At 38.1% G+C, this 13,127-nt stretch overlaps 1 protein-coding gene across 1 annotated transcript in view; it reads left to right on the top strand.

The window, feature by feature from the left end:
• TSBP1 (testis expressed basic protein 1) overlaps nt 1-13,127 on the top strand; it is a 66,560-nt gene that overhangs the window by 16,045 nt on the left and 37,388 nt on the right. The window contains exons 11-19 of the mRNA XM_055574397.1: nt 1,984-2,022; nt 2,583-2,603; nt 4,553-4,573; nt 5,260-5,280; nt 5,864-5,884; nt 6,489-6,509; nt 8,088-8,108; nt 8,542-8,562; nt 10,466-10,486. Coding sequence (XP_055430372.1) covers nt 1,984-2,022; nt 2,583-2,603; nt 4,553-4,573; nt 5,260-5,280; nt 5,864-5,884; nt 6,489-6,509; nt 8,088-8,108; nt 8,542-8,562; nt 10,466-10,486 — 207 coding nt within the window. The remainder of the gene's footprint in view (nt 1-1,983; nt 2,023-2,582; nt 2,604-4,552; nt 4,574-5,259; nt 5,281-5,863; nt 5,885-6,488; nt 6,510-8,087; nt 8,109-8,541; nt 8,563-10,465; nt 10,487-13,127) is intronic.

The following is a 13,127-nucleotide window of genomic DNA, read 5'->3' as shown; positions in this document are numbered from 1 at the left end:
GATTTCTGTCCAATATGGAAAATTTAGCACTTTCTAAAAGAACTAATCCTGAAATTTTCATTAAGAAGAGTAACTATTCTCAAACCACATTCTTAATTAAAAAAAAAAAAAAAAAGCACATAGTAGTACTTGGGCAAGATACTCATGTCATCCTTTTTTAGCTACTTCTCCACTCTGAAAGTCAGTAAGTGGTTATCTTTCACTGTCCTACTTATTGTCTTCACCTAGACAAGGCCACAAAACTCTCAACTTAAAATTTTCCTGTCCTCATTATTCTATAGTACTTTAGGTCAGGAATAGAAAATATATGATATGCATACCACCTCTGTTCACACTTTTGCCGGTGGCAGACTTCAATAATGGATCATAGTTCTCTTTCCTGCTCATTCCTACTCAGCCCACATGCAACCTAAAATTCTCCTAATCTCCAGGGAGTTGTTACTTAGAATTAGCATACAACTCATATTCTTAACAATATATGTATTTTTAAACTACCTTTATTTGGTAGTGGGTGTGACATGTTACTTCAATTTATACCATTTAGAAAAACTGACATCTCTTCCCAAATGCTGAAGTAGATCTCATCATTTACGGAAAAAGCTATTATTTCCCACCTAACATAAAAAATAAATAAACAAAAACAGAGTCATAAATATGCAAATGAAAACAAAGATTTACTACATAGCACTGAGGATTATAGCCATTATCTTGTAATAACTTTTAATGGAGCATAATATGTAAAATACTGAGTCACTATGCCATACACCTGAAACTAATGTATTTTAAATCAACTATACTTCAATAAGTATAGTTGGTCTTCCTTGGTGGCTCAGACAGTAAAGCAACTGCCTGCAATGTGGGAGACCTGGGTTCAATCCCTGGGTCAGGAAGATCCCCTGGAGAAGGAAATGGCAATCCACTCTAGTACTCTTGCCTGGAAAATTCCATGGATGGAGGAGCCTGGCATGATACAGTCAGACTGAGCAACTTCGCTTTATACTTCAAGAAAAAAAGAAAAAGAAATTGTAAACTGTGCAACTCACAATATTTCCTACTAAATATAATTGTTTAAATAAGACTTCAGCACTCAAACAGTGATAAACAAAGAGAATAAAAACAAAGACCTGAATAGGTTAAAAAAAAAAAAAAAGGACAAGGTGAAGAAAGTAATACGGAGCAAGAATATCACTGAAAATCTCTAAAACAGAAAAGTTAAAGACCAAAGTAGGTTCTAAGTCCAAGCCATAATTTTATATATATGTAAAACCTTGGGAATTCCATGAGAAAATTAACTCATTTCATTAAAAAAAAGTTGGTTCAGTAAAGAGACTTTTGGCATCTGAAAATAAGATGGGTTTTTCAAGCCAGAAACAACAGTTAAGAGACTGCAAGGTAACTAAGGAAAACAAAAGGATAGGTTTTTTAAGAGTAAAATCACACAGATTAATAAATCAGAAAAACATACTGAAAATGCTCATAATTATGTCCTGTCACCAACATTCAGAACCTTCTAAATGACATTAAGAAATAAAAGAGAGAAACAAGAAAGTAGAATAAAAGTAAAATAAAGCAGAATACCTTAAATGCAGTGAAAACTTACTATTTTGCAGAAGAATTTCATTCGTTATAGTCACTGAATATTTCTTTCCATAATATTTCTATTAGAACTTTTCAGCTTTCCTATCCATTATTATGCTTGCTTTTTCACTGCAACATTGCAATGTAAGTAAGACAGGAGATATGATTTCCATTTTAAAGATTAGAAAATTAATGCTTCAAAGGTTTAGTGACTTACCCAGTCAAAGAGCTAGAAAGTAGCAAAGCTAGGACTCTCTAATATTGGATCTTAAACCTCAAGGGTATTTGTACCTCATGCCCTCTGAAAGTCTAAATCTAAGTGGGATTATATTTGTCAATTTTCTTTCTCTTTTGGTTAAACAGCAAACATTTATTTCTCAAAATTCTTGTCAATTTTCATCATAGGTGACACAAATGACTTAAAAGCAACTCCAGAACTTTTACGTAAGTTTCCCCTCAACTCAGTTGTTTCCATCTGTTACAAAGTGCCTACCACTGTGGGACTGGGCTGCCTGCCCAGGGGAGTGCCTACTATTAGGGGACTGTTGGGGAGGGAGTTGAGGAGGCAGGTAAAGATGGAAGAAAGAGAAACAATTACTCATTATTTTATTGCTCTCCTTTACTGGTATGAGGAACTTGATGTTGATTTCAGGATCCCCCTAAGTAACTAATGATTTTCTTATTTTGCAAAGTGGAAATTCCGCTAATAAAAAATAAAGAATTTAACCAAAAAGTAAAATAAAATCCCCAGTTCGATGGGGTCATTTAGCAAAAACAAACTTTTAGAAGGATCTGACAGCAAGATGACTATAAAAATTGAGAATACAAAAAATAATTGGGGAGAATATGATCTTATTGGATTCCTAAGGAAAAGGGTCGGGGTGGGGGTTACAGATTCACCTTCTCACTGCCCTCCATGTAAATCTGATATGCAGTAAATGCTTATTCTGAAACTCCATGAAATGTACATTCTTCAGTCAAACTTTTTTATGTTTACATTTTAGCTGGCACTGTAGGACCCATAAGTAAGTTCTTTTTCTGTATTTTAATCCTCCTGTGTTTTGCATCACTATACCGTTAGAATATGTAAGACACTCCTATCCCTGGATGTTTTTAATCGCTCCGGCACAACTTGTTAATTCTTTTCTCTTTATTCTCTAATATTATCTTAACAAGTTAGGTTCCTCTGTGAGGAAGTACTGTCAGTTTTAATTATATAAAAATTTTCAGATTCGGCGGCAGAGGGAATTGTTAGAAAAGTAGGAAGTTTCCTTTCTAAAAATCCCAGTAGCAACTCAGAGGATGAGGATAGTGAGTTTCAACTGGCTGACCCTGGATACCCAGGATATTGTTGACAGTTGTGTGGAATTTATATGCCCTGCTATTATCAAAGAGTAAATCTGGAAGAAGGGTCCAGATAGCATTTTAAATGATATAACCAAACATTTCTGGTAGAAGCACTAGGGGAGAATAAAGACTGAGAGATAAGAGAGAGGCAGTTGATTTAGAAATGAAAAAAAAAAAACAGGTAAAAGGAGAGAGCAATGTACAAATGCTCTGAAACTTTACCAGTCCTTTACGGCCTTGTTGTATAAAGTGAGTCCAAGGACCTGTGTTGGCATCACCTTGGAGTTTATGAGAAATGCAGAATCTCAGGCTAACACCCATTCTCAGAACTATTAAATCAGAATCTGCTTTTTAACAAGATCCCCAAGTCATTTGTGTGCACAGTAAAGTTTAGAACTATTGCTTTACGGAGAAGGCAATGGCACCCCACTCCAGCACTCTTGCCTGGAAAATCCCATGGACAGAGGAGCCTGGTGGGCCACAGTCCATGGGGTTGCTAAGAGTCGGACACGACTGAGCGACTTCACTTTCACTTTTCACTTTCATGCATTGGAGCAGGAAATGGCAACCCACTCCAGTGTTCTTGCCTGGAGAATCCCAGGGACGGGGGAGCCTCGTGGCCTACCGTCTATGGGGTCGCACAGAGTCGGACACGACTGAAGCGACTTAGCAGCATTGCTTTACAGAGTTTCAATGCTTTTGCATTTGGAAAGGAAATAAAAAGTTGAGTGTACTTGACCTAAGGTTAACTAGTTCCTCTATCTCTAAAGATTCTCCACACAAAGAGTAGCCTTAAAGCATGAAACTCAAAGAGGTTTGATTAATTTCCTAACACATCTGTATTCATCACTCCTGAAGATGTTCAGAACTTGAGCACTTGGGCAGTGCCAACCCTGAAGGGAGGAGGAAGAAGAACAGTTTGAGGAGTTAGGGCTCATGGCAAATCACATCCTGTGTCTACTCCTCCTGGAGTGTTTATGCACATGAAACATGATTAAGATAATCAACATGCAAACTTTAAGCATAAATACTGGAGAGGTGTCACAAAAGTGCACCTAGGAGGTATAGAGGGGTACGTGTGTATGTGTGTAAAGAAAGAGAAGGCTGTTATTGCTAAGCATGGGTATCTCATGCCTCAATCTCTTTAGCCCCCAACTATAACTATGAATGTCTTGAGTCTATCTAGAAGTCTCTATTCCTTCTTAGACACTAAGATATTGAAGACTAAGTTAATCTGTTGAATAAGGGAACCAAAGTCACTTAAAAGAGACAGAAATTTCCACTTCCTCCTTCATAAGATGAGGCTATGGTTTCTAGCTAAACAAGTTCAAATTAGCCCAGCTGGAGGAAGGACAATGGCTTGTAATCTACAGAGCTACAAATAGGGCACCCACTGGGGAAGGAACACTGACCACTGCACCCTTGCAGCTCCAGCTGCCAGAGCCAGTAGTCCTGGGATTCTCCAAGATGGAGAATTAAGAATAAACTTCATTTACTTTTCCAGTGAAGTGGAAATTTTAGTCCTGGTGCCTATACTTTTGATGTTTTCCCAGAAATAATTTCAATGAAAATTGCATTTTCCTAGAACCATTCTAATTAGTTCTGTCTTGTTTTTCTCATATTTTAGCTGGAACTATTGGCCCAATAAGTGAGTTCTTTTTCTGTTTCCTAATTCTGACACTCTTTGGTCTTCTGTGGGATAGGAGACCCTCTCTTCACCCTGTTTCCATTTCTACATCTCTAGGCTTTCCCAGTCACACTACTTGATTGCATTTGAATCTCCTGATGCCTAAGCTATCAGAAATAGATACCCTGAATTGTAACTGAGTTTAAGACAAGGGAAAGCCAAATAATTTATATTTAAAATAATGACCAGGAAAAAATTCTCTGAGTTATCATCAAAATAATCAAAACTGTTATTTATGGGCTTTTCCTAAATTGAGGGAAGAACTACAAGAAAAACAGGTAGTTCTAGAAGAAGGCAAAAGAATAAGCATGGTAAAGACAAAAGAAGAGATGGTGATGAAACAAAGATAAAGGAACTGACATCTACCAATTCCCAAATAGTTAGAATCCTTTGAGACAGCTGAAAGGTAGAGAAAAGAGGAAAACAGATGAGGGAGAGGGATGAGGGTGAAGGAGAAGAGAGAACGACCTTCAGACTAGGTTCTATATGTTCTTCTCTGCCATAGATTTATCACTTAAGATGAATGCTGAATGATTTGATCCAGTGGGTGGATTATGGGTCTTCCTAGGTTCTTAAAAATAATATTAGTGGCATAAGAATTCAGTTAACATCAAACCACACCAATTTCCTTCCTCTTTGCATTTCAGTGCAATTCACAGCACCTATTCGTAAGTATCGAACTTGTTTATCTACTCTGGTTCCTTTGACATCTGACCTACAGGTCTTTAGAACTGATCTGCCCTTTTTCTTGATATCATGCTTCTTGACTCCCCTAGTATTCCTATCACAGTTTCCAAAAAAAGCTCTGAATGAAGTACAGCTTCTGTGGGCTAATGTAAGAAAATAGAAAAGGACCCTCTTAGAACCAGTCCTAACGCTGTCAGCAAGGGAAGGTTCACTTTTCAAATAACAGTAAGTCCCTAAAGGAATGAGAGAAAAAAAGAAAAAAATTTTAAGAAAAAAAAAAGGCATTACAAATTAGCAGGAATGAGTCTTTCCAAATCCTCTAAAGAATTTTGATCAACACTGAAAAGGGAAGGCCTCCATTCCTGTAGGTCTCCTAGGCTGTGCAACAGTAAGCCTATCCAAGGACTGCCATACACGCAACCTTTGATCTCCCTGGGGTTTTCATTATGACACTCCCTCTAGAGTAAATGTTGGAGAATGGGTATCTCTTTTACAGTTATGCAACATACTGAACTCTCTCTCTCTCTCCCTCTCTCTCTCTCCCTCTCTCTCTCTGTTTCTCAGCTGGAGCTACAGGACCTATCAGTAAGTTTTCTGTCTAATTCTTCACTATAGAGCATTTTAATTGCCTTTGGTATATTAAGAATCCTCCCTTGGATTCCACGTTAGGACTTCAGGGGTTTGAGGGTCCACAGTTTCTTGACCTTTCAATTTTCTTCTACCAAGCATTTCTGCAAGTCACTAATGATTCTGTGAATGTACATTCCACTGCTAAATACAGGCTATAAAGTAAAAGACAAACACTTGTAGAAGGTTTCCAAAGACTTGTCAACATCATACAAAAGACTTTTAAAACCAGAATGAGATGAAGTGAAATGAAACAAGGGAGAAAGGAAGATAACCAAGATTAAATGGAGAAGAATTTTTCCTGTCCTCTACAGAGATTTTAATGGACCACCAGGGTAATCTCTCTTTACTACTTACCCTCTCAGTGGATCCATTAGACGAGGAACTCTTATATGTAATAAATTTTCTTACCACTCCAGTAAGAAAGGCAATAGCCCCACTACCCAGCTGCATCTTTCCCCAAGTTTGGTGGTACAGGGTCTTACTAGGGAACACAAACCAGAACCTGAAAGCACCTCCTCAGTTTTTTTCACTTCTTTTCTTCTTTTTTATTCTTTTATAGAGCTCTCTCAAAAGACCATCGGTAAGTCACCTAAGTCTCAAATTATAACACCTTTTAATCTTTTATAATGCTTAAAACATCAGTCTATTTTTATTTCAATGATTCATGCCCACAGACTCCAGGACCAAGTGTTTCCACTGCCTCATTATCCCACCCAGAATTCCTAAAGGTTGGATTCACCCCGATTCTGCAATAAAGGATATTAATTACAAAGCTGAAAAACAAAGTTTAAAAAAAAAAAAAAAGTCCCCTAAGGATGGTCTTCTGTGAGCTGTTCCCACTTTAGTACATAATCTAGCTCTTTAAAACCAATATGTAATAAAAATTTAGAACATAGCTTCTAAACTTCTTGCTTTCTGTGCATGTAATCTTTCATTATATAATCTTCATTTTGTTAAAAAAAGAAAAGAAGTTTTAAGATTCTTTTCATTTCTAACTACTCTGAAAAGTTCTCTCCAGGATAGGTAGGCTCTATTTCACCAACTTTTAGCAACTTGCCCTGTTGCATTTTTCCAGAGAAACATTATAAATAATGGTTAGGCTTCTAGATACAATTATCTATAATTATATGCTTATAAACATGAGCAAACAGTCATAGCTTCACACACTGGATTATAGTATTCCTAGCGAAAACTGAAAACATTTTTAAATTATAAAATTAAAGAAATATGATTTTAGGTTCCTCTGTGCTCATTTGACAAAATGAATATGAGTCTTGTATTTGTATCTAGTCACATTCTTTGAATGATTCTTATAATGCTTTATGACTTTTCTAAATCTCAAATGCATTATGTTGTTGGATTCAATGGTGGTGGGTAAAGCAGATATTATACCCATTCCTCTTCTGTTACAGTAATCTTGACAATGATCTGTGCAGATGTCTAAAGAGATCCCATAAGAAAATGCCTAAACACATGGGCACTACACTCAAGGAAGCCCAAAGCCATGGCTTTCTAATAGGTATTTAGAGTTCTCCCAGTTCAGATGCAGTTCACTGTTCAAGGATCATCCTTGTATAAAACCAATATTTCCAGGTAACATGGCAGATTTACAATCTTTATCAGGTCACCAAAGGATCAGAGCTAGAAAATCAACTGAAGGCTAAATTCTCATTAAAAACTGAAGACTTTGTTGACTCTTTGTCCACAGACACTAAAACTAATCAAGACAGTCTTTGACCCTTTATCAGTCCCCAGTAAGCTGGAAGCTGTGAGAAGACAGGACCCTTATCTTCCTACCCTAATACCTACTCCTAGAACATATTAGCTGGTCAGAAATACTTTAGTACAGGGTGGTCCCTTGAAAAAGCAGTATCTTCTGTTACTGATAGGAAAGAAAAGAAAAAAGTTTCGCATTTCTTTACTATCTCCTTGGTTGACAAGGATCCTAGGAAACCCTTACCTCAGGCTGAAATATTGCAGTACATTTGAATATCCCTTTTGTTCTATAGTTAACCAAGCTCCCTGATGTTCTCATTACTGATACAACTTCCTTTCCATACTCTACCTCTCCAAGTCTCATCCCTAAATAAAATTCATTAAAAGATGTATTCTTCATCTGAACACCCATACTCATTTGTCAATTTGAATTTCTTTTTAGTGCAAACTCCAGGACCTATTGGTAAGTTGCCCATATGTATGTATGTATTAATAAGATACATATGTACATTAATAAGGATGATGTAAGAAATGACGAAGAAGACAATAGAAAGATGGCTCAGAGAGGGATAAAAAATGATGTGAAGAAAAAATATGAGGCAAATGGAGAGAAGAGAATATAATTAAGATTTTACCTTAAACTCTTGGAAAGGCAACAATGTAATGGTTATCTTGCCAACTAAAACAGGGCTACAAATCTCCCAGAGGAAGATGCGATTCTTATGGAAAGGCTATAGTCCAGCAGCAGTGCAGTAAAAAATATTTAATCTTGAAAATTGGGATTTAGCTATTCCAGGGAAACCATTTTCATTGCTCTCCTTTGGAAAACATCGATGGTATACATGTGTTTTTCATGTTTAAAAAGTACAATAATTTATGTTTATTTCTGTTTTTAGTACAATATACTGGACCCAGTGGTAAGTCCCTTACCTATTTCTTTCCTCTGGTGTTCTACAATGTCTAAAGGGCTTGTTTCCTGTTTTAATTGTGTCTATTGCCAGAAGAATGGTGGTTTTAGACATGTTTTCATGCTTTCCAGTTTCTACCTGCCTAGAATTTTCCAGGGCTATTTTTTATGGAAAAGGAATAAGAAAATTCCCTCAATAATGATCAGTAATTGCTTCTAAAACAATATAAAATTTTCTAATGTGACAGAGGAAGAATAATAAGGATGACTTTCCAGTTCTGAAGTGCTTTGTAGTTTATTAAGGGCCAACTCAAAGATAATGGAGACAATGTAAAGACAATAAGAAAAGACAGGCAATATTTGAAAATAAATGTAAAAGAGGGAAAAGACAATCAAATGTAAACAGATAGAGGTTTTACAAGGTTCCTTCTAGCTTCCAGGAATATTGCTCAGAATCTAGTCTACCCTAGGATCCCTCATCTTTTCCCCCAAGACCTTTTTCTTTCTCAAGTCCCATCCTGCCCAATCACCCCAAACAACCCTCAACCCACACACATACACACACACACACACACACACATACACACATGAGCTCAGGGAACAGGATATGACAGTAGTTGGGCTGTAATTACAGGAACTGACAGATTCATCAGGTACCTACAAACCACAAGTAGAAGAAAGTGGAAGGTTAAGTTTGTACTGCAACTAGAAAGAACAAAACTGGTGTCAAAATCTGGAGTATCAAAACCAACCCCATGTGATAGAAAATTTTCAGTATGGAAATTAAGTAATAGCATCCCAAAGTTTAAGCCAAATAGGAAAAAATTATCAGAAAGCAAGTCGGGTGTACTCAGACATTATTTCAACTAGCTGAGCTTCTACCATGTATCAGAAACTAATGAGCCTCGGGGATAAAGTCATGAATAAGAGAAAGATGTGGTTGACCTCCAGTACTGTGGAGTTTACAGTCCTCCAGGATGTCTTGGAAAAAGGAACTCAAAATGTGGTGACTACAGGCGGTCTCCCACACAATCATACTATGACTGCTGAAATGGATGTTACCTGCCCTAAATGCTTCTTGTTGTGGATGAATACCAGCCATTATTTACTGACTATTCCCCTAAATCAAGGCTGCCTTTCTCAGTATTTTTTATTATCACCAAGACTTACAATCCTGAAAGTTCTCATAATTCTTATAAGGGGAAAAAAATCATAAATCAGTTCACCTCAGAGGATCCCACTGTGGCTAAAGAAAGGGCTCCATTGGTCCAAGTCCCCTAATGGTCACATGTGCCAGAGAATCTATATAGGTACCTCAATTCCCTTTCCCTTCTTTTGCTCCCTGCTTAATTCCCTCTCCCAATATGTAAACACTTTTAAATATATAGCAATGTTTAAATGAATTATATTGCTAAATTCATTCCTTCCTAAGCTTTCCCCTAGATTACACATGATTTGGAGAATGCACAAAACACATTGATTAATTTTTTAATTAACAAAAGCAAGTGCTTAAAATGGGACTAGGAAAGAGAAGCATTTGGAAGAAAACTTTTCAAATCAATTAAAACGTCAGGAAGGAAAAAGACTAGTGAAAATAAGAATGGCAAAACTACACAGAAGTGTAGAAGCACAAGTTTAAGAATTTATGAACATCTGGAAGTGTTCCTTCTATTTCAAGACCCATAAGGAATGGAAAGGATGACCACTTTTCTGCCGCAGGCAGGAGATACAGACGTAAGGATACAAAGCACAGGGGTGGGTGCTTAAGCCCAGACCCTCAGCTAACAGGCAGGTTTCAGAGCTCCCTGCATCCTCTCTGCAGTTACTCTTTTTAAGCCTATAATGTGAGAACTGAGTTCTCTTGGTTCTACAAACTAATTTCTCCTTTTTTTTTCCTTCCATTTTTCCACCAGCTGAAACTTCAGAAACAACCTGTAAGTTCCATGCCTGTTCTTATAGTTGCTTTCAGCTTCCTACAGGGTCTGGGTATAGAAATTTATGTTTCCTTATCCCTTGCTCATTCCACTATCTAGCTGCACTGGATTCCACTATTATTCACCCCAAGAATAAATGAATTGAGGGGACTACAATCCCACTTAATAACCTAAAATATATAATGTAATATATACATATGGCTGGATGGCATCACCAACTTGATGGAAGTGAGTTTGAGTGAACTCCGGGAGTTGGTGATGGACAGGGAGGCCTGGTGTGCTGCAATTCATACGGTCACAAAGAGTCGGACACGATTGAGCGACTGAACTGAACATACATTACGGGCTTCTCTGGTGGCTCAGACAGTAAAGAATACACCTGCAATGCAGAAGACCCAGGTTCGATCCCGGGGTAGGGAAGATCCCCTACAGCAGGGGATTATAACCCACTCCTCCATGGACAAAGAAGCCTGGCAGGCTACAGTCCATGGGATCACAAAGACACAACTGAGCAACTAACACATCAGTTCAGCTCAGTTCAGTTCAGTCGCTCAGTCGTGTCTGACTCCTTGTGACCCCATGAATCACAGCACGCCAGGCTTCCCTGTCCATCACCAACTCCCAGAGTTTACGCAAACTCACATCCATTGAGTCGGTGATGCTATCCGGTCATCTCATCCTCTGTCGTCCCCTTCTCCTCCTGCCCCCAACCCCCCCCCCAGCATAAGGGTCTTTTCCAATGAGTCAACTCTTCGCATGAGGTGGCCAAAGTGTTGGAGTTTCAGCTTCAACATCAGTCCCTCCAATGAACACCCAGGACTGATCTCCTTTAGTATGGACAGGTTGGATCTCCTTGCAGTCCAAGGGACTCTCTAGAGTCTTCTCCAACACCATAGTTCAAAAGCACCAATTAGTCTGCGCTCAGGTTTCTTTATAGTCCAACTCTCACATCCATACATGACTACCATAGCCTTGACTAGACAAAACTTTGTTGACAAAGTAATGTCTCTGCTTTTTAATATGCTATCTAGGTTGGTCATAACTTTCCTTCTAAGGGGTAAGCGTCTTTTAATTTCATGCCTGCAATCACCATCTGCAGTGATTTTGGAGCCCCCCAAAATAAAGTCTGACACTGTTTCCCCATCTATTTCCCATGAAGTGATGGGACTGGATGCCATGATCTTCGTTTTCTGAATGTTGAGCTTTAAGCCAACTTTTTCACTCTCCTCTTTCACTTTCATCAAGAGGATTTTTAGTTCCACTTCACCTTCTGCCATAAGGGTGGTGTCATCTGCATATCTGAGGCGATTGATATTTCTCCCAGCAATCTTGATTCCAGCTTGTTCTGCTTCCAGCCCAGCGTTTCTCATGATGTACTCTGCATATAAGTTAAATAAGCAGGGTGACAATATACAGCCTTACCGTACTTCTTTTCCTATTTGAAACCAGTCTGTTGTTCCATGTCCAGTTCTAACTGTTGCTTCCTGACCTGCATACAGGTTTTTCAAGAGGCAGGTCAGGTGGTCTAGTATTCCCATCTCTTTTAGAATTTTCCACAGTTTATTGTGATCCACACAGTCAAAGGCTTTGGCGTAGTCAATAAAGCAGAAATAGATGTTTTTCTGGAACTCTTTTGCTTTTTCGATGATCCAGTGGATGTTGGAAATTTGATCTCTGGTTCCTCTGCCTTTTCTAAAGCCAGCTTGAACATCTGGAAGTTCACGGTTCACGTATTGCTGAAGCCTGGCTTGGAGAATTTTGAGCATTACTTTGCTAGCATGTGAGATGAGTGCAATTGTGCAGTGGTTTGAGCATTCTTTGGCATTCTCTTTCTTTGGGATTGGAATGAAAAGTGACCTTTTCCAGTCCTGTGGCCACTGCTGAGTTTTCCAATATTTGCTGGCATATTGAGTGCAGCACTTTCACAGCATCGTCTTTCACGATTTGAAGTAGCTCAACTGGAATTCCATCACCTCCACTAGCTTTGTTCATAGTGCTGCTTTCTAAGGCCCACTTGACTTCACATTCCAGGATGTCTGGCTTTAGGTGAGTGATCACACCATCGTAATCATCTAGGTCGTGAATATCTTTTTTGTACAGTTCTTCTGTGTATTCTTGCCACCTCTTCTTAATATCTTCTGCTTCTGTTAGGTCCATACCATTTCTGTCCTTTATCAAGCCCATCCTTGCATGAAATGTTCCCTTGGTATCTCTAATTTTCTTGAAGAGATCTCTAGTCTTTCCCATTCTGTTGTTTTCCTCTATTTCTTTGCACTGATCACTGAAGAAGGCTTTCTTATCTCTCCTTGCTATTCTTTGGAACTCTGCATTCAAATGGGAATATCTTTCCTTTTCTCCTTTGCTTTTTACTTCTCTTCACAGCTATTTGTAAGGCCTCCTCAGACAGCCATTTTGCTTTTTTGCATTTCTAACACATACACACACATACATACACACATACATTATATACAAATATATACATACATAAGGTGTATATATATACATTATGTTATATTTTAAAATAGAGGAAACTATCTGAAGTTTACTGTGACTTGTCAGCAAGGGAGGCAGTATATTTATATGAGTGAAGGAGACCTTGAGGAGGCTGCAGAAAAAGGGAGAAAAATAGTAAAGGCAATAC

Source organism: Bubalus kerabau, chromosome 3, assembly GCF_029407905.1.
Source record: "Bubalus kerabau isolate K-KA32 ecotype Philippines breed swamp buffalo chromosome 3, PCC_UOA_SB_1v2, whole genome shotgun sequence".
Lineage (NCBI taxonomy): Eukaryota > Metazoa > Chordata > Mammalia > Artiodactyla > Bovidae > Bubalus > Bubalus kerabau.
This window is presented reverse-complemented; position numbering and strand designations above follow the sequence as displayed.